General features: G+C 40.1%; 1 protein-coding gene across 1 annotated transcript in view; it reads right to left on the bottom strand.

The window, feature by feature from the left end:
- Positions 1-3,413: 3,413 nt before the first annotated feature.
- The window catches only part of fam135b (family with sequence similarity 135 member B), a 65,629-nt gene continuing 42,452 nt past the window's right edge, over positions 3,414-26,590 (bottom strand). Inside the window, exons 8-20 of the mRNA XM_032581133.1 lie at positions 26,094-26,253; positions 24,391-24,440; positions 22,146-22,301; positions 20,493-20,566; positions 20,258-20,412; positions 18,334-20,182; positions 15,936-16,102; positions 15,751-15,842; positions 15,553-15,650; positions 12,875-13,026; positions 10,549-10,659; positions 9,841-9,954; positions 3,414-8,407 (exon numbers count right to left, since the gene is read on the bottom strand). Of these exons, the coding sequence (XP_032437024.1) occupies positions 8,202-8,407; positions 9,841-9,954; positions 10,549-10,659; positions 12,875-13,026; positions 15,553-15,650; positions 15,751-15,842; positions 15,936-16,102; positions 18,334-20,182; positions 20,258-20,412; positions 20,493-20,566; positions 22,146-22,301; positions 24,391-24,440; positions 26,094-26,253 (3,384 nt within the window). The 3' untranslated portion in view covers positions 3,414-8,201. The remainder of the gene's footprint in view (positions 8,408-9,840; positions 9,955-10,548; positions 10,660-12,874; positions 13,027-15,552; positions 15,651-15,750; positions 15,843-15,935; positions 16,103-18,333; positions 20,183-20,257; positions 20,413-20,492; positions 20,567-22,145; positions 22,302-24,390; positions 24,441-26,093; positions 26,254-26,590) is intronic.

The following is a 26,590-nucleotide window of genomic DNA, read 5'->3' as shown; positions in this document are numbered from 1 at the left end:
GGCAGCCGTGGTTTTATGTTTTTTGGATACAATCCGGGTTAGCACCCGAACATCCCTTTCAGACAGCTTCCTCTTGCGTCCACAGTTAATCCTGTTGGATGTGGTTCGTCCTTCTTGGTGGTATGCTGACATTACCCTGGATACCGTGGCTCTTGATACATCACAAAGACTTGCTGTCTTGGTCACAGATGCGCCAGCAAGACGTGCACCAACAATTTGTCCTCTTTTGAACTCTGGTATGTCACCCATAATGTTGTGTGCATTGCAATATTTTGAGCAAAACTGGGCTCTTACCCTGCTAATTGGACCTTCACACTCTGCTCTTATTGGTTCAATGTGCAATTAATGAAGATTGGCCACCAGGCTGGTCCAATTTAGACATGAAACCTCCCACACTAAAATGAGAGGTGTTTCAGTTTCATTGTCCAACCCCTGTATCATTACCTGGACTGTTGCCTGAATTGTTCTTGGCTGTTTGAGAAATCCTTAAGCTTCACATGCAACTTCCCCTCTCAGCTCCTTCAGACTAGCCAGCAGCAATTAGCAACACTTGACATCAACACTGCATATCAGCTGAGCTCATTATAGCAGCTACTTCTCAGAGCAACGCTGGTAAAAACATTGTTAAAGTGTTAATAGAGGAGCCATGCTGTGATGACGGAGTTTCAGAGAGAGCAAGAGCTTTTAAAGAGACAGGCCAAATTTCAAGGCATTAAATCAGGAACTAAAAATTCTTTAAAGTCATATTTGATATATATGTGGCATTTTTACAACATCTGAAGGTAACATATAGTTACTGGATTGTGCTATAAATTACTATATTCTGAAAAATGCATAATACATCCTCTTTAAAGCAATGAATTAGGTTAATTAGCTTCATAAAAGTTTTGTTCTAATTTTGAAAACGCATAATAGATTTTTTTTTTTCTGCTGGAAATGAAGCGTGCTATATAAGCAAGAGCCATCAGTGCCAATGAAGTGAGCCTATTTTTAGATGTCTGCTTTGTATTTGATTGACAGGAAATTGGACAGACGCTTATTGAAGCCTTTTGGTTCCTATTTCCACCTCCCTCTTTCTCTTTCTCTCTCTCTTTCTCTCTCCGTCTCTATCAAGGCCACTCTGTTTTGGAGCTTGAAGTTAAAAGGACTCCTTTCCTCTGCTGTCTGCTCTACATAATAACACACCACACTTGTTTTATTTTTTTTATTTTTGAAAGCATGTACTTTGCGCAAACCATTAGCGTTCTCGTCTCGAATACGCCGCTTCAAAGAAACACCTTTTAAAGTAAAAATGGCCGCAACAAAAACCACTCTTCCCCCTCGCCCCTCCTTTGCAGGAACAACTAAACAGACGCAGACAGATATGACTCAAAGAAGTTCAGCTCCGAGCTCCTTTGTCTTCCCCGATGTTTAGGTGTGAAATCCTGCGTCATGGGAGATAATGAGACCATGAGAGATCCTATTACCTTCCAGCAGCAGACAGTTTCACGGCGGCAATAATTACTCCCAGTGGCGGCAAGCTTATTGACGGCGCCTGCCCAGAGCATCACTCTGGGACTAATGGTTTCCATCCCTCACAAGGCAAACAGAAGAACGAACACCGCCTCAATCAGCGGCGAGAGACTTAATGACAAAATGCATTTTTCCTACCAAAGCGGAGCGACACTTGTAGAACAAAGATGCACTCTTGTTTGACCTGCAAACAAGACTGCGCTTTTCTTTTTTATATATGTATTTCAGCTAGGATTTCACTGCATTTGACGATAACCGGATGTGACCGAGCGACTCGCTGTTAACTTGAAGTGAATAAAAGCCAGCTCTCTGCTGAGGTCGGTGGTGACAAAGTGATGTCTGGAGGCTCAGGGCGTAGGAAAAAATGAGCGCCATTGATTTCAGGTAAAGGAAGGAAGGAGGGAGGAAAAACACAAGGAGAGGGACTCTGACAAACCCCGGTTGGCTCGTGTGTTCAACATGTGGTGACAAATCGGCCACAGAATGAGAAAGAACACCCAGAAATCAAATTGAGTATGGATTGTTTGAGGGCTTGGATTTATGGCTCCTGAGTATAACGAACATGGAAGTCATAATACGATGCAGTTCAGATTGGGTGTCGGTGGAGAACTGCCACTAGGTTTCGTGTGACTGGCGACTGAAGGACGACACAAAAGACAAGTCGCTGTTGTCCCACAACAGTAGAATATTACAGCTGAGAAAAATCTGGCCTCTGAAGGGCAGGGAAAAGTCACATACTGTGTCAACTAAAAGGGTCGTATTATGTAAAATTAACACCAAGTTATGTTATTCTCTCATCAAAACACTACCTGGAGTGTTGCTTTGATTCTTTTACGCATGTTTGAGGAATCCTATAATCTCCCATGGCAACCATTCAGCTGTGCAAAAATGCATTGGTGGAATCTAGCGCAACATTCGCGACACATCTCCTCCTCTGAGCTGCAGTATTCAATTTTCCAAGCTTTCACCTCACAGAGCAGCCTTCCCCCATCCTGCTCCTTCAGACTAGCCAGCAGCAATTAGCAAACACCTGGAAACACTTCAGCATCTGTGGAGCTCATGATACAAGCTACTTCTCAGTAGCTGCGTTTCCTGCAGCAGACATTTGTGAAATCTTGTCAATATTCCGCGGATGTTGAAAAAAACAATTTTACAATTGCGGTGTTTCTATCAAATATGAAACACAATTAAAATCACTCAATAAGTTTGTTCACATAAGTCATTAAAAAAACAAGCCATGCCATGTCCGGTGGTCGTCTTTGTGGTTGGTGACAGTCACATTTGATCGTGTGACTTATATAATGTGAAAACATTTTCTATTGTAATTTTGCAAAATAAGCCAAAACTTTATCAAAAAACAATAGTTTTTCAAAACTGGCATGTTCTCACCGAGTGAATTTCTTTTCAAAATGTCAACTTATGCAATTATATGGTCAAAAGAAGCACTGCTGAAAAGCGAGGATGTTAACGGGTTATAGAGGAGTCATGTTGTGATGACTTCCTGAAGGCGGAGTTTGAGGAAGAGCAGGAGTTTCTTAAAGAGACAGAGACCCAATTTCAAGGCGTTAAAGAAATGCGATATATGTGTGAGAAATGAAGAAAATGCTATTTCATTAATGAAATGAAGAAAATTGAAAACATAAGCTCACTGTTACATTCTGGACTGTGTTGCCAGAGACATGAACATTGATTTTCCCATGATGCCACACTAGCAAGTCATCTGAGATGTGTACAATCCACACAAGACCTCAGACGTTGTTACGTAGCCATTCACATATTAAAAGGTAATTATTGGCTGATTAATTTTTTTAATTTACCATCACTTGTGGTAATTTTGCTCAAAATTGTAGAATTACATGCGTTATAAAGGGAAGTTAAATGAAGACTCAGGAAGGCAAAAATAAACGGAATGCAAAAGGAATACTTTTTATTTCTAACTTCATTGGATAATACTATGATATATATACATATATATAGTATTTTTAATTTGATACATAGAACACAAGCTACTTCAGAGTACATACAGTATGGTCAGCAACATATAAAAATATTTCAGTAATATTGGCACAGATGTAGTACTAGTTAAGGTACAATACATGTATGTAAGTAAGAGGAAATCAATGGAAGTTCCTCAAAGTGACTTCAAACTTTTTTACATTCAGTTCAAACACAGGAAAGGTAGCCGAGCAACGGTGTAGAGAACACATAAATAATTCACGCACTCCAGTAAAGGGCGACTGAATACAGAGAGGCTCAAGTCACATAGTTCTGAAGGTTGACAGAGAAACTAAAAAGGACGAGCTGGGTTTGGGGAACCCCTCAAAATGTACCATTAGCAACATCAGCACACTCTTTTACAGCTACTGAGCTGTACGTAACAAACACTGTTTTCCACTGTCTGATCGGACTTCAAAACTATAAATGTCATTTTGTAATTCTTGTGACAATTCACCCTTCCAACAGAGCAGGAAACCATTTTGTAGCTAACTTTGAAGGGCACACTCAACCCTTTTTTTCTCTGCATTTATTCTTAGTGGCCAAACACGGGAGACCTGTAACACACACAGGCTCGAGCCTCATCCAGACAAAGCGTGTGTATCGGGGTGTGTGAGTAGCAAAATGAGGCGTGGCAGCTTTGCGTTGTGGCGTTTTGAAGACAGTCTCTGCTTCAAAACTACGGCCATGTGACCAGCTGCGTTTCCATTGACAGTAAAATTGCTCAAATTGGAATTACGCAAATAAATTTGCTTAATAGAAACATGGCAATTCAGAAAAACTTGTGTTCCTCAATAAGTTTTTGCGCTAAGATCAGGTGGTTTTTTTCTGTTGTATCAAAATTTTTCGGATCACACGAGTCACGTGATCAACAACCAGATGTTACAAAGATAACGACAGAACAGAGGAGGAGGATGATGCTTAACTTTTGTTTTTTTCAGACATCCGTGTCATTCTGCAACATGTCGACTACAATTTCCCCAAAACGCCTCACACATACCCGCTCCCAAGTAGGCGGGGTTTGTTGCTCCAGCACCTGAATAAGACGTCTCCTCTGATTGGCTGATCAGCGCTGAATTATGAATACATCTCATGTAAATGTTTACATCTGTCGCAGCCAAGATTTTTGAAAACTTGTCGTGTGAACACGTGTGATTTTGATTTCATTTATTATTTAATGGAAACGCCAATTGTGGAATTGTGTTTTCGACATTATTGTAGACACAGATTTGCGCACATTTGTAATGGAAACACAGCTAGTGACCATCACTGCTTACAATGTAACAGCTTTCCCAACAAAAAAAAAACACTCTGTCAAGTTATCAGTTGTTCTGCAAGACAGCGAACATTTTGATAACGAGACGACGGCCGAACAGATGAGACCAGACTTTACCTCTCACAATAAGCCCACGACACGACCTTCAGACCAAAAGAAGCAAGTGCAATTTTCTAACAGTAACCACACACACAAAAAGCTGTTTGTATTTTTTTTAAGCTAGTAGAGGTTGATTCAAGGTTGTCACTAAAGTGCACTTGCCAACAAACCAGTGCAAAGGTTAAAATATAGCTCTCTGTATGTACAGAAATACATTACGCAGCAGATCCATGTCACGCAGCGCTGCTGGATATGAAATGCCTAAGGAAACGTTTCCAGTTTCGGAAAATGTAAACGCAACAAGATGGACGGGAGTTTTCACAAAACCCCTTGAAAACCACATCATGCAGTGTGCATGTAGCAAAGAAATCAAAAAAAATATCTCTCATTATGCTGATGACATTTTGATACGCATCATGATGATTTCGAAAACAACGGAGGTAAATCGTGGCAGTTCATTCAAAATCATTTAAATTTCCTGAAAAATGACAGCACTGAAATGCTAATCTACCCTTATTAAAAATCTGTGGCTGTCAAAGGAGGATTTTAATCGAGACATTAAAAAATGGCTCATTAGGAAAACGATGGCTATTGGACCACAATGTTGTAGTAATTTGTCATGTTTCTGTCTCTCATTATATAAGCTTGATTATATTAGTGAGCCTGTTTACTGTTTGTCTCATAACTAATAGAGATCCTTCACAATAGGTTGATCTCATAGCTTGGGGTAGTCATGCTTCCACAAATAATTGGACTAAATAATCAGCTCAACTGCCTGACCGAGCCTCAGTAGCTACCAGATGGACAAAATCATTTAGATAAATACTGGAAGAGTAAATGCACAAAGCAGCATATTTTTGATAAAAGTATTTCAGAACCAAACCGAAAAACTGTCAAAAGTTTTTCTGATTTTTGGTTTTTAAGTGAAGCCGCCAGCATGTTGATCATAGTGAATCTTATGGTGCCATATTAGGGCGGAAAAAATAATTTACAAAAAAAATAAAATTAAATTTTTAGAAAAAAAAAAGGAAATATCTGAGTTTAAAAAGTCAAATATTTCCAAACGTATAAAGTTTTAGGCTTTTGAACATCCAATTTTTTTTTTCTAGAAAATGTCTGAAATTGTCTTCCAAATTTCTGAGGTTTTTTTATCCACAGTGACCCCAATATGTTGTCATTGAATCTAGCTAAAGATCACATATTGGCTGGTCGGAAAAATGTAATCATTTAGAATTTTACAAGACATGAAAACACTTTCTGGGCTAACAAGTAACACTAGTGGGTGCCAGTAGCATTGGACTCTAATGGTATGTCCTGACACTTGGGTTGTACCCAGCCTTTTTTTGTAGAAACGTGTTTCTAGACTTCTTGCCCTATGACTACAGGGAATGTTCTGTTGTTGGTGTAGGTTTCTGTACAAAAAACAAGTGGTACAAGCTAAACCCAAAGCTGCAGGGTAGAATCTGAAAGCTGGTTTGTTTTTACAAGCATATTCATTGTTTAATATAAACACAGAGGGAACATTTATTGCAAAATGTTACGCTTTCAAAACAGCCTAAAAGTCACACTTCTGAGGTCAACACCTGTTGTTGGAGTTGTACAGTAACTCATAACTAAAATACCTCTAGAATGCAGTCTGTTCAGATTTAATACTTCTTCATGTATTACCTTCCTATATCTAATGTTTTGTTTTTTCTCATCCAGAATTCTTGAAGTAATCTGATGGATGCATTCAATCTGTGTTATAAGCTTCAGTTTGTTCATGTCGATGACAAACCGTCCACATGCACCAGGATGGAGTACCACAGAGTTTAGAGTTTGGATCACTTGCACATATAAATAATCCACATGGTCAAAGTATCACAACATGGGATAAGGTCCCATCGTTATGCTGATGATACTCAGCTATACATATCTATAAATCCTGATTAATCCAACCAGATGGACTACAGGCATATCCTCATGATGTAAAACCCTGAATTATTTTCACCACCTGCTTTTAGATTAATCTGTCTGAAGTTGTCGTCATCGGACCAGAGCTATAGAAAGACAAAGTCACTTAATATGGATGGTGTTTAAGAAGCATAAATCCCATATTGTAACAGACTTTCTTTCATCTCTGGATAGACTCAGAAATATCCTGCTTCAGAGTGGAGAAAAATTAAGTCCCTGCATTTACTGGATGCTTCACTTACTTTGAGGAAGTGCAAAAATTTAGTAAAAAAAATAAATAAATAAATACTCCAAGCTTATCCAAAAACAGATCAAGTTCAGGTTCTTTTGTTTGTGTTACCCAAAACTTTTTTGGGCCTTTGTTTCTAAAATGTTGAGTGTAACACCTGCACACCGTCGCTAAATGATTATGTCGCTAAGCAAGGACGTCATCATCTAGCCAAACCTGGAAACTTTGTATTATGTTACTCCTTTGTAATTTTGTTTTAAACATTTTTAAATGGGCAGCTATTTATAAATGTGACTTCGAGAAAGGTTGCTAGTACTTCGTTATTAGTGCTTAGTGTTTTCAGTGGCTTTGTTGGCTGGTGTGGGTTTTGATAGCTAATTAGAATCAGCTGATTGCAGATGCTGATTAGAAAATGCAAAAAGTCTTTAGAAATATAAAATAATTCACTTTTCACTTAATATTTAGACAACTGAGCTAAATGGATATGAATGAAGTCAATTTTCAGCTACACCCCGTTCCACCTCTCCCCACATGGGACAACGTCAGTGGAGTTCACACAAAGACACAGAAGTTCACATTTAGAAGAACTACTTACACCGTAGATACGTAAAAATAAATCATCTTAAACAATATATCTCTTTTGTATAAAGGAAGAACTGTTTCCTGTACAACAATATACTCCATGTACAATCATAGGGTTAAATGCCGCACATCTATTGCATTGGTTCTACAGACGGTGTGAAGAATAACATCGGTGTGACTCCTACTGAAAGAATTCATCAACCAGCAAATGCAGAATGTTCTAAATGAGGTCTAAAGGGAAAGCAGGGAACACCGTTAGCTTCTGCTTGTGTTTCTGGCTGAGAGCGTACTCATAAGGCAGACAAAACATCCTCCGTTTTTCTCTTCATCGCCCTCAGATGTTTCGTGTTGGATAAGCTACAAATCACACTCATCTGAGTTTTCAACAGGAACAGTCATGACACACTAATTCTTTCAGGACGATGGCTAACGAGCCTAAAAGGTAGGATTTACAGAGCTGACTTTTTTTTTTTACATTCGTAACATGGACTGTACAGAGTAATGAGAAAACTTAGACTCTCCACTCGGTTCTGGTGAGCTGTGGCTGCACTGCCTCTATTTGAAGTAGTTGAGCCCCGCCACCAGGAAGAACTTCTCCAGGAAGAGCTCAGAGTCCAGGACGGCGATGTGGGCAGCGCGGCCGATCAGGGTGTTGGCCGTGTTTGGCAGGGCGTGGAACACGTTCTGCCGGATCAGGCGGCACTCCGTGGCCTCCACCACTGGCTGCAGGAGGTTGTTGATCATCTCGGTGTAAACGGGCCCTTCAGGACAAAATGAGGGAAGATACAGTGAGACAGTATGAAAGAATAAGAGATTGTCTTAAAAAAAAAGTGTGTTATGGACTTAATGGTATTTTTTTGGTTGTGAAAAGTAAATCACACCAGTCCGGTTTACAAATTCTAGTTTGTTTGTCTAGAGAGTCTGGTTCGTTTAGGGAGGTGTGAATGTGAAATCGAACTGTGATACAGAGCAAGAAAAGCTCATTCTAGTCTGAAAAAACCTCAGTCTTGGTTTGACTGAAATGAACTCTGGTGAGTTATGAATGCATATGTGAAAGCAGGAAGCATTCTGGGTAACGTTTGTGTCTAGCCTGGCCAGGGCCTTCATGTGCTTTTCCACTGTCTTCATATCTCGCTTGCAGCTCAGTCTTAGTCTCAGTCTCTCTTTGACTTGAATTCCTCCAGTAGTTTTTCTTTTCTTTTTTAAAGAGCTCCACAGTTGTGAGACACAAAAGTGGGTTGTGAGAGGGGGGAGACATGCAGCAAAGGTCATCAGGTCAGGACGCGAACCAGTGACAGCCGCGTTGAGGACAAAGGTCTCCACACATGGGTCAGCTTTACCCCTGCACAACCGCCACGCCCCTTCTGGTAAAATGTCTACCGGGCCAATCAGAGAATAGAAAGAGAAGCTGTGAACGATGAAGTGGATTTTCTGTTTTCTGTCTGTAAGTTTTGTGATGGCAGTGGAGGAAGCGAAGGAAGCCTTTCAGTCCGTGTTGGCCGCGCCTCCAACATTAACATTATCAGCCGACTGGTTCGGCTCAGCACTTCTCTCTGCAGGGGAGGACGTAACGAGAAAATTGTTCAATTTCCGGTAAGCACCGGTAATTTTCCAGTAATGAACCAGTTCAACGCTTCGTAGCGTTGAACTGGTTCATTACATACGTCACGGACAAACATCAGGGATTGGGTAAAATTTAAACCTTCAACAAGGTCCAAGCCTCCGGGAAGCAATTGTTTGTCACAGCCGAGAACCCGGGACAACAGGCTGATTTTTTTTTTTTGCATGTCTGGTGCCAGTGGGAGAAACGGCTCATGGTCTTTCACCAAAGACTAAAGAGAGACCCTAAAAGCACGAAGATCTGACGCCACTCCATTTTTGTTTTTATTTCGTGAAGAAGGAAGTTGCACTCAGTGTCTTCTTCAGACACTTCCTTTTGATTTTTTTTTTTTTTAGTTTACAGTGTTTGGCCCAAGATAAAATTCTGGATTTATAACCCTATGTTAGCAAAATTAGACAAAATGACAACACGTTTGTAATGTTGCCTCTGGTGTTCCAAAGGTGCCCTTCTGTTCCACTTGAGGACCTGACCTCAAAATGTCAGCATCCACCACTGAGCTGCAGAATATCATAAAAGACACAACCGTTGATAATTCCAAGTTTTTTGGAATCCCCCAAAATCTACAGTCCTGACCTGTGGTCCTGTCTTTCAGGGCAGTCGTGCACATCTCTATCCTGGCTGAGTGGAACGGAACGTATCGGTCCTGCGGAGACGCCACCAACACCACATTCTTGAAGTACTGCAGCCCTAAAAGCCCACCAAAAAACCAAAACAACAAAAGACCGAAAACAGAACAAACCGAATGAGACTGCTGCTTGTTTGAGAGAAAGAGAGGCAGGAGATGGAGGAAGGGGAAGAAATCAGTTGTAAAACACAGAGTACAATCATCAAACACAATGACAGGCTTGATATGATAAAGCTGTGTGTTGTTGGGGTTTTTTTCCCTTTGGTCTCCTGTTGGCGTGCTTTTAAGAGAGTTCACTGCTGAGTTACCAATGACAGGGTTTTGGATCATTTTGTCAGCCTGCTGCAGCTCTAGTGGAGAAGTGAAAGAGAGGGGAGTGGAGTGGAGTGGGGGTTCAGTGTTTCAGGCTCATCTTCTTCATGCCTGTGTGACAAACGGCTGCTTTGTTCCGCGCTCACAGTAGGGAGGCCTCTCTCAGTTTGCTGGTGGAGGGTTTTCGGGCGTGCGTGTATGTGTGACCGAGCTGACACATGGAAATTTGACAAACAAAAAAGACGAGATGACAACTCCCCCCCATGAATATTTGAACAGAGGGCCTTTCAAGTCGCAGCCTGTAAAGCGAGGCCGTCGGCTTGCTGCCTTTGTTCACGTCGTACCTGGTTTCTGACTCAGGAGGTAGAGGAAGGTTTTCCGCGGATCAACATGATCTCTGAAAGTGAGCTGCAGCAAGGATCCCGACTTCTTCAGCTTCTGCATTAACCACAGACCTAAGAAATACACACACACACACACACGCACACACACCCCCCCGCCCACACAGAAAGAGAGAAAGAGTTGGGGGAAAATCATTTTTGCAATTTTAGAAATGACAATGTCAAACTTACGCAATATGTAGTCATTTCCATTTTGTGTGTACATGAGTATGATTGACAGCGCTAAGACCCTCCCCCTGGCTCTGATTGGTTGTTTATGACCACAGGTTGGAGGCTGAGGATCTCAGGTTTTTTGGGGTTTTTTTACAGATTACATTTTTCATGATGATGATACTGTCAGAACATAGTGACAGTTTTAGTAGCAAATATATATAAAAAAATAAATAAATAGAGAAACATTGGTATGTGCAATGTACCAATGCATATACCATTGGTACATTGGTACTTTCCCGTTGGTACCAATGTGCCAATGGTACCGGGAAATAAAAGTTCTTTTTTTTTTTCCTGGAATAGATTAAATTCAGCTCAATGTGAACCAGATTTATTCAGAAACTTGGAAAAGCCAAAACCGGTTTGTATCCAAGCACCAGAGCTGTCCGGTCTGGAAAATATACGTTTTTAAATGTGATTCTGTTGCTAAAAATGTTGACATTTCCGTTAACCCATACTGTTCAAATTGTTGTTTTTTCCAGTAAAACAAATCTCTACCATTCTCTCACCTGCTTAACAAACATGTCAGGTTTGAACATCCTAAGCAGTCAGAGTTCACCCAACCGGATAAATACTATCAATACTGCGTCCAATCAGGCCAAAGCCATTATGGTATTACCATGACGATTGCAATACCATCCATTTATTGTGACAATGAATGAACTTATGAAACCTTGTATTTTTTTGTTGTTGTTTTCTAACAGTATTGGTCAAAAACAATACATGTTTTGCCCATATGGACCAGTATGATTGAGAAGAAGACAAACAAGTGATCTCATGAAGACAAAGTGTTTTTCCAACCATCAGTCGATCATTAATGAAGGAACATCTTGTGACGGATTTAGTTTGTTCTGCTGTAAACAGGTGGTCACATAAAAGGTTAGTACGCATAAAATATCCTAAAATGCATCATTAAGCAGATTTATTTAGTTGCTTTTTCAAAACGTCTTGGTTCAGCCCTCTCTGCTGTTATAAGTTAGACTCGCACCCACATTTCAAGGTCAAGCATCAAAACCACAACTTCCAGAGAAAAAAGGTTTTAGATTGGTCTTAGAGTAGAGAAAGCAATCAATCAGAAAATCAGAGTTGGCCGAAAAACCAAAACCAGGGCTGGCCGAGGCAAAAGTTAACTTTTGCTGCGTTGGAAAATCTAAAAGGCCTCGAGAGTGCAATTTTCCGATCTTACGGAAAAGATCCTTGTGATGCCACATAATGAGGAGGTTGTGTTCGAGATGTTGCCACAGGTGAACCTGTTTAACTCACATGATGTGAATTTTAATGAATACAGAAGATAACATTAATTGGGATTTTAAGCTGATTAAAGTGTATGTCAACTTCTAAATTTGAAAAAAAAGAGTAAAAAATAATTTATTTAATCAGTAATATATTGTGTCATTTAGCGAACAAATGTAACTTTGATAATCTAATCTTACCAAGTATTCTGGTCTAGTTAGCAACCTTGAAATAAGAGAAAACTTAAGTAACTTATCGTCAAGATATAGGAGCTTGTCATGAGTCAATATTTATTTAATATTGTCAAAAAAAAGTGGTACATTATTCCATTTATAAAATAAAGAGAATGCCTTGTAAGTACAATAATCTGCGAGAGGAACTAGTACTTGTTATCAATATTAAGAAATTATTTGCTGAAAACAAGCACCTACATCTTGCTGAAACGTTACTTCTGAATTGGTTTTGTCTTATTTCAAGTGCACTAAGATGTTTTCACCAGAAACTAGACCAAAAATACTTTGTAAGATTTTGTGTTTTAGCAGTGAACTGACCTAAAACAGGACAAGTTTGGTCTGATTGATAGTGAGACCGTGGGAAAGAAAATGATTGTCCTTTTAAATGGAGATTGTAAACATAGTTTTACATTTGAAATTGGTTCACTTTTTCTTTTAGTTAACTGACATATATATATATATATATATATATATATATATATATATATATATATATATATATATATATTAATAGTTGAAATATGAAAAATATTTGAAAAATGGTCATGGTTCTTGGAACGTAGGTTTCTCCCAGAGCAGATTGGTGGCCTGACCTGTGCTGACCAAGGCGCTGTTGTTGTACAGCGTTCCCAGGTGTGGACCAGACAGAGAGAGGAAGGTGTGCAGCCTGGGCAGGTAGCAGCGGAAGCGAGGCCTGGTCAGCACTGACCGGATGATGACGTTGCCCAGGGAGTGGCCGATGAAGCTGCAAGTAAAAGTTGCTTGGTCAAACGTTTACTCAAAGTACTGAAGTACTTACTTTTGAAACACTTGAGTATCAAAGGTGTAACTGAAACCACCAGAGGTATTCATGGATAGAACCACTCTGCTACAAAAAAAGTCTACACCACCGATAAAAACTTCAGCATAGAAATGCAATTAAAAAATAATAGCTATTTTCATTACTAAAGAAAAGAAAGAAAAAAACACACAGCCGCCCCAAAAAAAGACACAGGAGAGACGTGTTTTCCTCCCCACAAACAGCAACACTGGTAACTAAAAGTAATACCATAGCACAGCAAGTGGCCAATCGCGTTTCCAACAGCAGACGACGACAGCAATTATAGATAGAAAAAATGAAGTCAATTTCCTCCTAACAGCTCGGAAATCTCTAGATTCATTTCTGAATCTCTGAAGAAAAAAAATCTCCAGTTTTTTTCTACAAAATTTGAGATTAATCTAAAAACGTCTGAGATTTTTTGGTGAAAATGTACTCCTCCACTGATCTGCAATGGCCCTGGTACGCCGTGGTACTATGCTGAGCCAAAAGGAACGAGTAACAAAACGCTTCCTAGAAAGTCAAAAGTCCAGAATTCATCTGTGAAATGTAGCGGAGGGAAAGTCTCAAGTTCCCCTAAAAGTGAATACTCAAGTAAAGATACTCAAAACATGTACGTTAAGTACTACAGTACTCCGTCACCGTCCGCCACTGCTTCAGTGGAGTCAGAGGATTTATTTTCCGCAGCTCACTTTCACGAGTCGGTTTTTCATGTTTAGCCGCAGCGCTAGCACCGTTCTGAGAACCATGAGGAATCTGATCCATTTTTATTCTAAAAACGTAATGAAACTTTGACCAAAGAAAAAATAAAGATTTAAGTGAAGTTCATGGTTCTGTGAACCCGCTCCAGGAGCTCGACACGTCAGCAACTGGTAACGCAGAACGTTCTCAAAGCGACTGACAACTTAACCGTTCTCAGCCAGAGGACATGCGAGCCAACAGCAGTGGGAAGCGTTAGCTTCATCAAGCTGTTTCTGTTGCTTAGTTTAATTAGTGTATTGCCGCGGCTCAGCCCACCATCCCTCATCGAGACGCCAGCTCGCTCTCATCTGTCTCCCTGCTAACTGAACACAGAGGTATAACGCTGAAAGAAGCAGATGCTGTTGAGGCAGTCCGCTGCTTTTTTGGCTTTGATGCTCGCTCTCAGGAGAATACGTCACAATGAAGGAGAGTTGGAGAAACTTGGGTGGAAACTCGCAACAAAGAAACAAATTGGCACATTGGGGGCAATTAAGTGAGAAGATGAATAGCTTAATTTGATTAGAGCTCGGCAGCAACGTGCTGCATAGAGGAACGCGGCCTATCACGTGAAAGTCAGAGGCTTATTGGCAACGTATGATAAGAGCTTGTCATCCTTTTTCTGTCATGTCCTCATGCCATGGCAATACATTATCACAAATTCAACAATTCTGTTCGTTTTAAGGTCTTGTTGAGAGTCAAAGTAGGACTCTGCTGCCATCTGCTGGCCAAACTGTGTGCTGCGGTGGGCTGGGTTAAGTTATCGAGGGATTTTGTTAGTAATGTGGTTTACAGATGCAGTCCTATGTGGTCGAGTGAAGTGAAGGGAAAATAATAAACGGTTGTTTTAATTTACCAATAGAAATCTGAATAATGCTCTTAAATCTTTACTCTAAAATCCAGTTCAACCAAATACCTTGAGAAGTCACCTAAAGACAGATTTCTCTAGCAGTCGAAGTAGAGTTGTTCAGAATTAATACGAAGTGAGAGCCAGCCTAATGCAGGAAAAAAAACCCACATATTTCTCACACTATGTAGATGACTGAGCAAAGAAGGTATACTAGACTGCAAAAACACAAAACCTTACTGAGTATTTTTGGTTCAGTTTCTAGTGAAAATACCTTAGGACAGTAGAAATAAGAGACAACTAACTTAGAAGTAGCTTTTCAGCAAGAATTACAAACTCATTTTAAGTCAATAATTTCTTAATGTTGATAAAAAAAGTAGTTCTATTGGCAAATTATTTCACCTATAACAAGACATTTTTCCAGTGTTATAAGAGAAACAGTCTACCAATGGAACTTGTGCTTAATATTCATCAATATTAAGAAATTACTGATTGATTAATCAATAATTGTGGATGATGATGATCTCCCATATCAGTTAGTCTTAAAACGAATCTGAAGAAGCCTTTGCCTGTAGACACTGTTGCTCTATGACAGCTTTATGACTGTCTCGACATGCTAACAGTTCAATATCCACTTAGCATAAACAATATTTCAAAGTAACATGTCCAGGATGACCAGGATGACAATTTTTAGCAAGAAGTGCTAATCCTCCTCATTTGCTTTTGCTGCCCCTTGGAATTAGAAGGTGGTGACTCTACCACTGAAAAAAATGTACCTTTTACAGTTTTTTAAGTGTAAAAAAGTATTTAAAAACCACATAAAAGACATAATCTCTCATTTCCTTGTCACACTCCTTTAAGCCACTGACCTTATCCTGCCAATAGTGAGATTGTACAGCTGGATGTGCTGAATGATCTCATCCAGGAGTCGATCTGTCATGGTGTCGAAATCTGCAAACGTGTCGGCCTGTGGCAAAAGACATGGCAGAATAAACCGATCTGCAAATCGGCTTGAGGAGCTTTCACGTGCGACATCCGGTTTGCTTCCCTCATTGTCTAAAACGCACCTGATTCCGTTCAGACATTAGGAAGTCGAGCCTGGATCCCGGCAGGCCCAGTTCAATGAACGTCTTGACCAGTCGGAGGTCCGCGCTGTTGCCTGCAGGGAAAGAAATTCAGCTCAGGGACTTGAAGAGGGCTGTCTGCTAGTGAGGTACATGTTCTCAGAAAATGAAGGAGAAAGATGTCTCACCGTCAAGACCGTGGACACACACCACGAGATGTATCCCGTCTTCAAACTCCTCGTCGTCCTCCTCAGGAGGGAAGTAGGGCAGATCTGACGCCAGGAGAGGAAGATCGCTGTACAAGCTGGCCTGGAACTTCAACTCTTTCAGAAGCTCCTCTTTGGCTTTGTAGAAACTGGAGAAAAGGGGGATGGAATTTGGTAGGAGAAAAAGGAGTCGCCCCAAGAAGTTGCGATACTGCGATCACAACTATTAACGCAAATTCACCAATCATTCGCAAGTTTTTGCGGTCGTGCAGTCATTGCGACTTTTCCACAAATCTAACCAATCACCTTTAAGTCTGTTTCCTTGTTCTTCTGACCAATCCCTGCCACTCAGCTGAATTTTGACCAATCCCTTATGCCCCCTTCTAATTGAACTTTCTGTTAACTGAATATGCAATTCTTCTTTTGCACTTTGACCCCTCCTCAAAGGGCAATGCTTCTCAGGGCAACCCTTAATATAAAGCGCCCCTTTATGTAAAGGGTGCTTGAAATTATATTATTTCAAGTATATTAAAATCTTTTTGCAGCAATTTCAACTTTTTACATAAGACAAAAGGAAAGCTTAAAGAAATTTTCTACTTTGACCACAATGTTTTGAAAAAGGTGTTGCGAAATCAGTAAAATTAGGTTGCAATGATCACAAAAAGCCATCATAATATTCTGGAGGGACTGATTATTTCTATTCTCTAAGCAAATTTAAAAGTAAAAACAATGTTAGCTTCTAACTAAACTTCTTGAATTTAAGTTTTAAAAGTGGAAGGTACAAGCTCTGACATGAAACTATTGGTTATTAGAGCTGATCAAAACCAAGCCTTGTTTTCATCGTCTCTGTTTAGGCTCACATTGAGCAGAAGAAGCTGTAGACTGTGAAAGCCCAGCTTTCAAATAATGATTGGAGACAAAATGAAGACAGGAATTTTCAAACCTATAAAACTGTCACAAGATGGTGTTTGGAGGAAACGTTTTTTTAAACTTTCTCTCAAACTGCGAGAGAAAACCGCTCTAAATTTTGCTACTGAACTGGCAGCACAGTCGTATTGCCCACAAAGCAAAGCTTCTAAGCAAAATTCTCACATTCCCAAGTAAGCTCCTTGAAGTTTGGCCCTGTCATCCCGCCAGGTTACAGACTTTAGCCGAGCGAGAGTCAAAACAAATCCGATTGCTCTTCCTAAACTCCTCGCTAATCATGGAGGATTGGCCTGCGCACTCTTTGATGTGATTTAATACACTCAGAAGGCATTCCTCCCAACCGCCATCTTCAAATTTGGCCTCACTTCCTTCTGTTGTGTTAGACTTTCCAGGTGGGCGTAACTGTCAGCTGCTGTAAGCGGATGCCAGCCTCCTTCTGCTGCACATCTTATGAATTCAGTTCTGGTCTTTGAAGTCAGACATTCTGAATTTCCTTCTGGACAACAAATTAGCAATGCAATGAGAGAAACACTAGCCACAACAATATCTTGTAGAAAAACCAATTGTCTATGCAATTACAGCTACAAGTCTTTTGGAGTATGTCTACATTTAAATTGCACATTGAGAGTCATTTTTGTCTATTGTTCCTTGCAAAATAGCTTATGTGGTTCATCCTTGTCACTCCATAGATTGTAAATGGACATAAATATTTCTTTAAATATTGTTCGTGGCTGGCTTCATAGCAAGTGAATTAATTTCCATTCTGACACATGATGTTTCAACTAAGGCAGGTTATAGTATTCTGACCATTAACAGTATAAACTGTTGAGCTTCCATCACAAATTGCAAAAAAAGAAAAAAAAGAAGCTGATATTGAATTGATAAGGTTTGTAAAATCCAATTGGTTAAAATGATGTATTGCATATAATATGAAGAAATTAACGGTTAAAGTATGTCAGGTTTGAAGAACATCAAATAATCTGGCATTGATATGACAGATTTGGGCAGATGGAAGATTTGTTTCTTCGTAGTTTAAAATGTAAATGTTGCATTAAAGTGAGAAAACGTGTACATTTGTTATGCTAATATACATATTTTGCTTGGAATTTTGTACTTTATAGGAATGAGGCAGACACTATGCTGATCTAGTCTGTACACAGTTCAGAGAGTTATCTACCGACAACACATTTATATAGAAAAATTTATTTATTTATTTTTTTATTTGTAAACTAGTTAAACAGCAATACATGATTTATTCTAGATAAAAAATAAGAATATCTGCAAAACGCCCACCAGGTTTAAAAAGGCTTAATGTGGGTAAAGGTTTGAACATTGTATTGTTTTCCAGCTACCTAAATAAAACAACTCTGAACTATCATGTTGTGTTCCACATCTGCTCTTTTGGTAAGATTCAAAATTCAAATTTCTAACACCGTCAGAGATGAAAACTCACCTCAGCATCCGTTCATTGGTCTCCTCATCCGTGGCCAAGGGGCTGAGCGAAGATGAGGAGATGATACCGAAGGAGCCCAGAGGCTGATGGGTAATAGGCGAGGAAGCCTGGCGAGCAGATATGCCGCTGACGGAGGGGGAGTCTCTAAGGACGGATGAAAACGGCAGGCAAGTCGGGGCGCAGGACACAGACATGTTCACCACCTCCACCATCTTCTTATTCACAAAGGCCAGCCCGGAGTTAGGAATTTTTGAGGCCTTGGTCTGGCTTTCCAAAGGGTCTTTGTCACTGATTGATGTGCCGCTGAGGTTAGGGGGCGACGTTATTTCCATGGCCCTCAGCCCTGTGAGGTCACTGGGCCTGACGGCGATCCTGTTGGTAAGATCGTTGGACTGTGAGCTTTTCAGGGGCATGTGTGGGGAATCCAGATGTCTATCCTCGACGCCTCTCTGCTCACTCTGGTGGAAACTCTGGCAATCATCTCCGCAGCTACTGCTGCCCTGCTCTGCTGCACTTTTACACACACATGGTTTGCTTCCACATCTATAGGGAGCTACTTCCGATTCGAGGAGATGCACATCTTCCACTGAAGCGCTCTCTCCATTCATGTGTGTTTGACGGTTCTTTTCATCCCCCCGGTTGCCACTTGCCGCTACGAAAAGCCTCTCTATGGAGTTTTGGGAAAGTAACACGTCAGACACGCCACTTAAGACCAACTTTCTTCCACAGGTCTCTGACAAATCCTGCTGAGAGTTTGAATTTTCTGAGCCCACGCTCCTACCAGTCTGGTCAGTGTTTAGGCTTAGCTGAGACAACTCAGATTGTTCTGAATCCATGTTCAAAATGCCCAAATCCTGCTGACACACTGAGCTTGTCCTGTCTTTTTCCAAACCGATTAAAATATGATCTTCCTCCACATCTTCTGGGCTGCTTATTTGTGGTGCAGAGACAGACTTAGTCAGTTTGCTGAGTTTCCGATTTTGCTGGTCCTCCTCGTAGGGCAGGGAGCTAATCGAGGTGAGAGAGGCCTCTATGCCTCCACTTGGAAGGCTGCCATTGCTCCCCATCCGCAGGCCTTCCAGACAGCTGCGATGGACTGGGTGGTCCAACACGATTTGTTTCGGGATCTCCCGCTCACTAGAGAAATCTAGAGAAGGTCGTCCCCGAAGCACAACTTCCATGGGCCACGCCACCGAGCTAGGCTCGCTCTCGATACCCGAGTCTGAGATTACGGACGACGAGCGCTTCATGATCTTTGAGCTTACCAAGCCTCCACGATGAGTCGTTTCTTTCCTGAGGTCTCCAGGGAATGGAGGCAAAGCAGGACTCACGCTGTTGGGGGGAACATCTTCGCTGTCGTCATCCATCGAGTGATTTAAAGGCATAGCGACATCACTGTCCTCTTCTGTGTTTTCTTGTTCAGTGGTTGTGCTAAGGTTGTTACCATCACAAGGTACAGAGAAGTTTTCTCTTCCATTGAGAACAGGAGACTCTTTACCACTGTTGGTACAATCAGAGGAAAGAACAAGAGCTCCCTCTCCAGTAGATGGATCTGTAGGAAAGGGTTCATCAGCAATGCCAAGACTTTCTGCTGGTTCCTTCAACTTCTGATCGTCAACCATGGAATCTTCTGTATCGTGCTCAGTCTGGATGATGTTCTGGGTATCTGTTACATCATTTTGCCTTTGATCCGCTTTAACTGCGACATGCATGGGAGTGTCCATGCATTCTTCACTGTCCAAGGAATGCCGGGATAATGCTGGTGATTTGGCTTCCTGGCTGCTATGAAGAATCCGTTTGGTGGAGAATTCTTTGGTGGTTTCAAGTATTGGCACATGCGATACCGTTTCTGGGAGAACAAGCAAAGTGCAGTTATGACAGAATCAGCAACAAGGCTGGCGTACGTCTGCAGAGCTTTTGCTACCTGTCTGCAGAAACTCTGCATATCTGTCCTCAAAGATGATGGGCAGGCTGTTCCAGTCTCCATCGATGTCCAGGCACTCGACGGGCAAAGGAGGCATTTTGGTCAAGTAGTCAGAGCTCCGCACTTCTGCAGCTATCTGGCCGTGTCTGTTGATTCTAAATGAGGAGGAATAATACTATAAATTCAACACTTTTCAACTGAAACGTAGTAACTTTCTAAAAGGACAGAGACTCACAGTTCTTCCTGAAACGTCAAACAGATCTCTTTCGGGTGTTCGGTGAAGAAATATGCCTCTGAGAATCTTCTCACCTGACATTTCCAAACACATGGGAAAAAAAAGAAAAAGAAACATTTTCACCTCAGTAAGACTCCGCTTTACCGTAATTAGCACAAGAGCTGGTAAAAATAGAAAGCTGAGTAAAATTCAAGCCCTGACAGCCAGCGCATTGGAGCAAATCAACACTTTCTCCAATTAGAAATGCGTCAGCCCAAACAATAAGTGAGCATGACATGCAGATCACCGGGAACACAGTTTCTTGTGTATTTCCTTCGACAGTAATTAGAAAATACTGTAAGTGTTAATTGAAACCCTACCTCTCCCAGAGAGAAGAGGCATGACAGTGTTTTTTCTCAGGGTAATTTAATACAGAGGAAAACGTGTTCATTATTTTCAGTTAAATGAGACAAAACAGTGCAGCAAAATCAAGTCCTGAGAGCTACCCTACAGTGAAGAGCATAGTGTTCATATTATACAGACCAGCTATCGGATAGAAATGACTCTGGAAACCAAATTAGCCTGCTCACATGGGCTTATGCTCCTGGGTACCAGCTGGTTTTGGATTTTCCACTTCCACAGAAATAGCAGTAGTTGAACCTTTTCCACTGCAACCAAGAGCTTTCTGTTACATCAGGCTTTCAAGAACAACTCTTGCTTTTTATTTTACATTACATCTCACTATATTGTTGTAGCATGGAGTTGTTTCTGTGACCAAGGAATGCCTTAGTTTTGGTCAAGAACTCAAACCTGTTTAATTTTCTGTTAAACTGATCCTTAAGTCCCGTTACTTGAGAACTAACCTGGGAATTTAATCTTACTGTAGAGTAGCGCTCCGCCTGCCCCACCTGTTGCTGTACACTGCCAACATTTCCCATACCATCACACTGGCTTCCATTTACACATTGAAGGAGGACATGTTGCTATAGAAACATACGGCTCTCTCATCGCCTTGCATCAATGAATCTGTCGATTATTCTGATTAATCGGATAAAAAAAATGCCACATTCTACAAATGTTTTTAGTTAATCACTTAAGCATTTTTATACAATATTAGAAGTACATTAAAAGATACTGTGAAAAAAATAATTCAATTCCTTTTTCAAATAAGAAAATAAAAATTTGAATGCCTAAAATAGCAATCCTTTAGTGAATTTGAACCGGGTGAAGCTAAAATTATGCCACTTGCAGAGTTTTAGCCAAAACATATTTACTGAAAAAAAAATCCTCATATATGAAATGCAAAATATATATATATTTTTTACAGATTTAGCTTATTCGCTACTTTGAATATGTCGGGGGGGCTTTTTTTTTCACCAGAAAATTTACTATTTTTGAGTCAGTATAATACAGACTCCAGTTAACAATAATCGATTACTAAATTAGTTGATGACTATTTCAATAATTCATTAATCATGACTAATACGATTAATCGTTTCAGCCATAATATTGCAACACATTTCACACAGTAGCATACACAATTTGGGATCCAGATTACCCAGGCTGGGTAGTTTTTACTTTCTCAAACGGAAACTGCATCTGACACTTCATGTATACCAAACAAATTCAATAAATGTTAATATTATTGACTATTTCTCTTTGCTTGTGACTCACCCTAAGTGTGTGATGTTCCTGAGTCAGATAGGACAGGATGTAGGGGTTGAGCACAGCTGTCTCCAGGAAACGGCTCCACAGCGCAGCCAGCTGGGAGCAGAGCTGGCTCACGTCCCTGCTGATCTGTTCGGCTACCTTCTCATGGCCTTCCTGCAGCTGAGAAACGCACATTCAGCTAATGAGAAACGGAATGAGCAGGGAATTCACAAGCAACACAGCTTGAACCACTTCATTTCAAGAGCTCACACCTACCACCGCTGTACTTCCTTTAATAAAACTTGCTAAAGACATTATGTTGTTCCAGAAGTTTGTAGTTGGGTCAAAGAGATTATGATGTAAATTATAGCACTTTATGTTCTTCAGAGCATGAAGTGAACTCAAGAAACGTCTTTAAAGTCAAAGTCCTGTGGCTTTAAGTGTATATATGGTGCACCATATTACTGTAAAAATATTTCAAGTCTAGATACAAGCTTACAAATGTGCAAAATTTCCCCTCAGGTTGCATGTTTTCAATATTTCCCATACCCACTTGAATTTCAGGACTCTTTTACAACTCTTTTAAACCTTTTAAACCAATTATTCTCAAAATGTTACCCATTTTCAAGACTTGAATGAACACACCATATGTTTTGTTTTCATATGTCACATCATATGTTTTCGACTTTGGACTTCCCATTTGTACAACAAAGAAACAATATGTAGCAAAATCAGAGACTGAGGCGTTTGCTGTTTGTGAGTCTCAAACCAACTAGAGGGAAATGAAGATGTGTGACACAGACTGAGCGACAGTCGTCAATGATTAACGTTAGCTTCAGCAAGTTTTTCACGTGTTTAGCGGTTTAGTGTTAGCACCTGCTATATTTTTTAAAGATGTTAAGCTGTTGAGATTTAGTTTCTGCTCATTTTTGGTTATGTGCTTAGAGGTTTAGCGCTAGCGAGGCTAAGACTAGTGGTTTATTTAGCTAACTGTTTAGCTGTCCATCTGGCAATAAATATATTCTCCAATACCGCCATGGTGGCTGTGATGGACCGAGTTAAAAACAGGAGGAGTCAAAGGACATATTAGAAAAATAGGGTTTTTTATTTTAACCCAAAGATTATAAATAACAAAAGATAAACTGAGCTCATAAAAGAGGTCAAAGAAACAAAACTGAACTCAGGCAAAACATGTAAACAAACTGGCTGCACAAACAAACATAACTGACCTAACAAAGAAATGACACACAGGGGTTTATATACTGGCTGATCAGACCAATTAAGACACAATAGGGTAACTAAACAGAATACAATTACAAATAACACAAAACAAATAATAGTACAGCTAAGTTTGGCTAAACTAAAGACCCAAAACTGAAAATCAAAAATATTAAACTTTAAATACTAATATTTACTTAAATACAAAACTTATCTAAAGAAAGAAACTACAAATTCCCCCTGCCAGCAGGAACTAGTGGTGCAGTCCAATCAGCATGTAAGCCTGCTGAGCCCTGGCCCCCATCCTTTGTCTGGCAACTCCAAGGCAGGTAAGTACCGGTGGGAAACAAACAGAATTAATCTTAAGCAAACAAAATTAACTTTAAGTTGATATAAATACATATGCTAACTAAATGTGCGCGCTAACAAATAGAACAAATGCATTCAAATCAACTAATAAATGTTTTTATTGAAACTAAAATGTTGTTGTGTTTATATGAAAAAATAAACTGTGCATAAAAAAAGAGTTACCGACATCAGAGTGTGGCCATGGATTTGGCCATCACAGTGGCCATTTTGAAAAATAGCAGCCAGAAAAAGGATACAGACGATCAAGAAAATTTGCATGATTTCTATGGTTCAACTACAGTATGTAAGCTATGATTTGACAGTAAACACAATCTAATTGGCAATTTTAGAGTAAAAATAAATTTTTTCATGGCAGCCATTTTTTGCCATCAAAAGTATTCAACTGTGATACATACTGGCAGTTTTAGTGCAAAATGTATTTATTTATTTCTTTCTTCAGTGGCTAATGTTGTTTTTTTTTAAAGGCAAGCTTCTGGAAACACCTGCTCCCAGTTAGGTTGTTGATTCACATGTAAAAGATTTTGCTGAAATATTCAATCATCTGCCGCACTATTATACCAAAATCTAAATGAAAACCAGAGGGTTAATGCTATTCGTAATAAGATGACTTACACTTGCAAATACCATCAAAATTAAATATGTCTGAAAATGTAAATGTATTTTTTTTTCTCCACAAACTTACCTGTAACTCTATGGAGAGCTGGTTTAGAATTTCATCTACAGGCAGCAACTCTGTGGAGGAGAAGATATTTGCACAGCTTAGTGCAAAGACTATTTGTCTGTGTGCCACAAAGTAAGACAGATTTACTTGACATTTCTCTATAGAAAGGCATTAAGCTATTTTAATATAAGCCAAATAACTTCTATTTCACTTTTGTTATAGTGGCTGTTTCAACATCTTAATGTCTGGTTTCTAGTTTAATAAAGTTCATTATTGTGTCATTTGAACACAGTTCCTGTATTTTCTCCTAAAGCTTCAGACTGACAATGTTCCTGAACTATCCGAAGTGTTGAAGCAGCTGGTGAACTCTAACCATCGTCCAAAACTGATGATCCACATGAAGTGTTTGTAAATCATATGGTATCATACAATCAAGGCAGTTTTCTTATTTTAATTCCAGAGCACTACCACAAAAATACAACGCAAGGTCAGGAAACCAAAATACTGCAAATTACAGAAAACATATTCAACATTTACTTCCACTTTTGTTTCACCACAAACCACAAACTCAGGATCTTTTCTCTTCATTTATTGTTATTATGCAATAATTTCTGAAATACACTGCAAAAAAAAAAAAAAAAGGTTTTGGGACCAGAACATGAATGATCGAATTAAAAAGGTTCAATAAACATACTTCTACCCAGAACATGAGGAGTTCTGGGTAGAAAATGAAGAAAAAGAAGGTTTTTTTTTTTTATATCTTAAACACAAAATGTATATATACAGTATATATATTTTTTGGGGGGGTAAATTCGAATAACTAAAAACGAATAGAATTGTAATAACTGTAATAACACAACAAACATGTTAAACATTTACTTTAAAGAGGCAGTATTATGTAAAATTGACTTTTATGAGCTTTGCATCATGTTATATAGTTATTCCCTCATCAAAAACAAACCTGGAGTGTTGCCTTGATTCTTTCATGCATGTTTGAGGAATGTACTCTAGGGAGATCCCATAGCAACCACTCAGCTGTGCCAAACGGCTGGGTGGGCCTAGTACTGCCTTCGAGGCAGTGCTGAGTTTCCAGTTTCCCAGGTTTTGCTTCACAGAGCAGCCCTCCCCCTCTCAGCTCCTTCAGACTAGCCAGCGGTAATTAGCAACACCTGATGGAACTCAGCATCTGCTGAGCTCATTACAGAAGCTACTGCTGTGTGCAATGCTGGTAAAAATGTTAAAAGGTTAATAGAGGAGCCATGTTCTGATGACATACTGAAGGAGGCATTTCAGAAGTTTCTTAAAGAGTCAGAGGCTCAACTTCATGGCGTTAACTTTGGAAGTAAAAATTCTTTTAAGTCAGTGTTTCTCAACTCTGGTCCTCAAGGCACACTGTCCTACATGTTTTAGAGGTTTCCCTGCTTTAATGTGCCTGATTCAACTGATTGCAGTTCAATAAACGCCTGTTAGTCAGTCATCAATTGAAATCAGCTGGACTGCAGCAAGGAAATACCTAAGACATGCAGGGCAGTGTGCCTTGAGGACCAGGGTTGGGAAACACTGTTTAAAGTTATATTTGATATATGTAGCATTTTTATAACAACTGCAGGTAACATAGTTACTTGATTATTAAATGGCGCTACGTGCCAGGAAAACACATAACACTGCCCCTTTAAAAGAAAGCAACAAACCTGGGTAAGCTCTGATTATAGTCAAAGCATCACCTGACTCCAGTGGAACCAGCTGCAGCTGCGGGATCTCCTGCCTCAGCGAGCTGCAGTAGGCATGCAGCCCTCTGTGCGCGGCCAGCAGGAGGCGACAGAGCCTCCGGTGCCACGTATGAGCTCTCTGCAGGCAGTTTTCACTGGGCACATAAAAGCTTCCCTGGGGATATAAAGCACAGCACAGAAAATGTGAGCCGCTGCGCGTTCAGCATTCACCTCCTAACGACGGACACGTTCACAGCCTTACAAGCTCCGCTGCAGCGTCCTGCAGTCAGCAGTTACCACCATCCTGTTTTCGGCACCAAGCGCAGTCACATTCATTGTTTGGAGCACAAATGGAAACAAATGGGCCTTAAACACTCGGTGTGCCGTAAAAGCAGATCGATACATTTACATTTCAGTGGCATGTCTCCTCAGAGAGTTCCCTTTGTTGCTTTTAAAAGGTTGCCGGCATGACGACTCCAAGTCACTGCTTGTTTAAGGGAAGAGGAATAATA

Source organism: Xiphophorus hellerii, chromosome 13 (genome assembly GCF_003331165.1).
Source record: "Xiphophorus hellerii strain 12219 chromosome 13, Xiphophorus_hellerii-4.1, whole genome shotgun sequence".
Lineage (NCBI taxonomy): Eukaryota > Metazoa > Chordata > Actinopteri > Cyprinodontiformes > Poeciliidae > Xiphophorus > Xiphophorus hellerii.
This window is presented reverse-complemented; position numbering and strand designations above follow the sequence as displayed.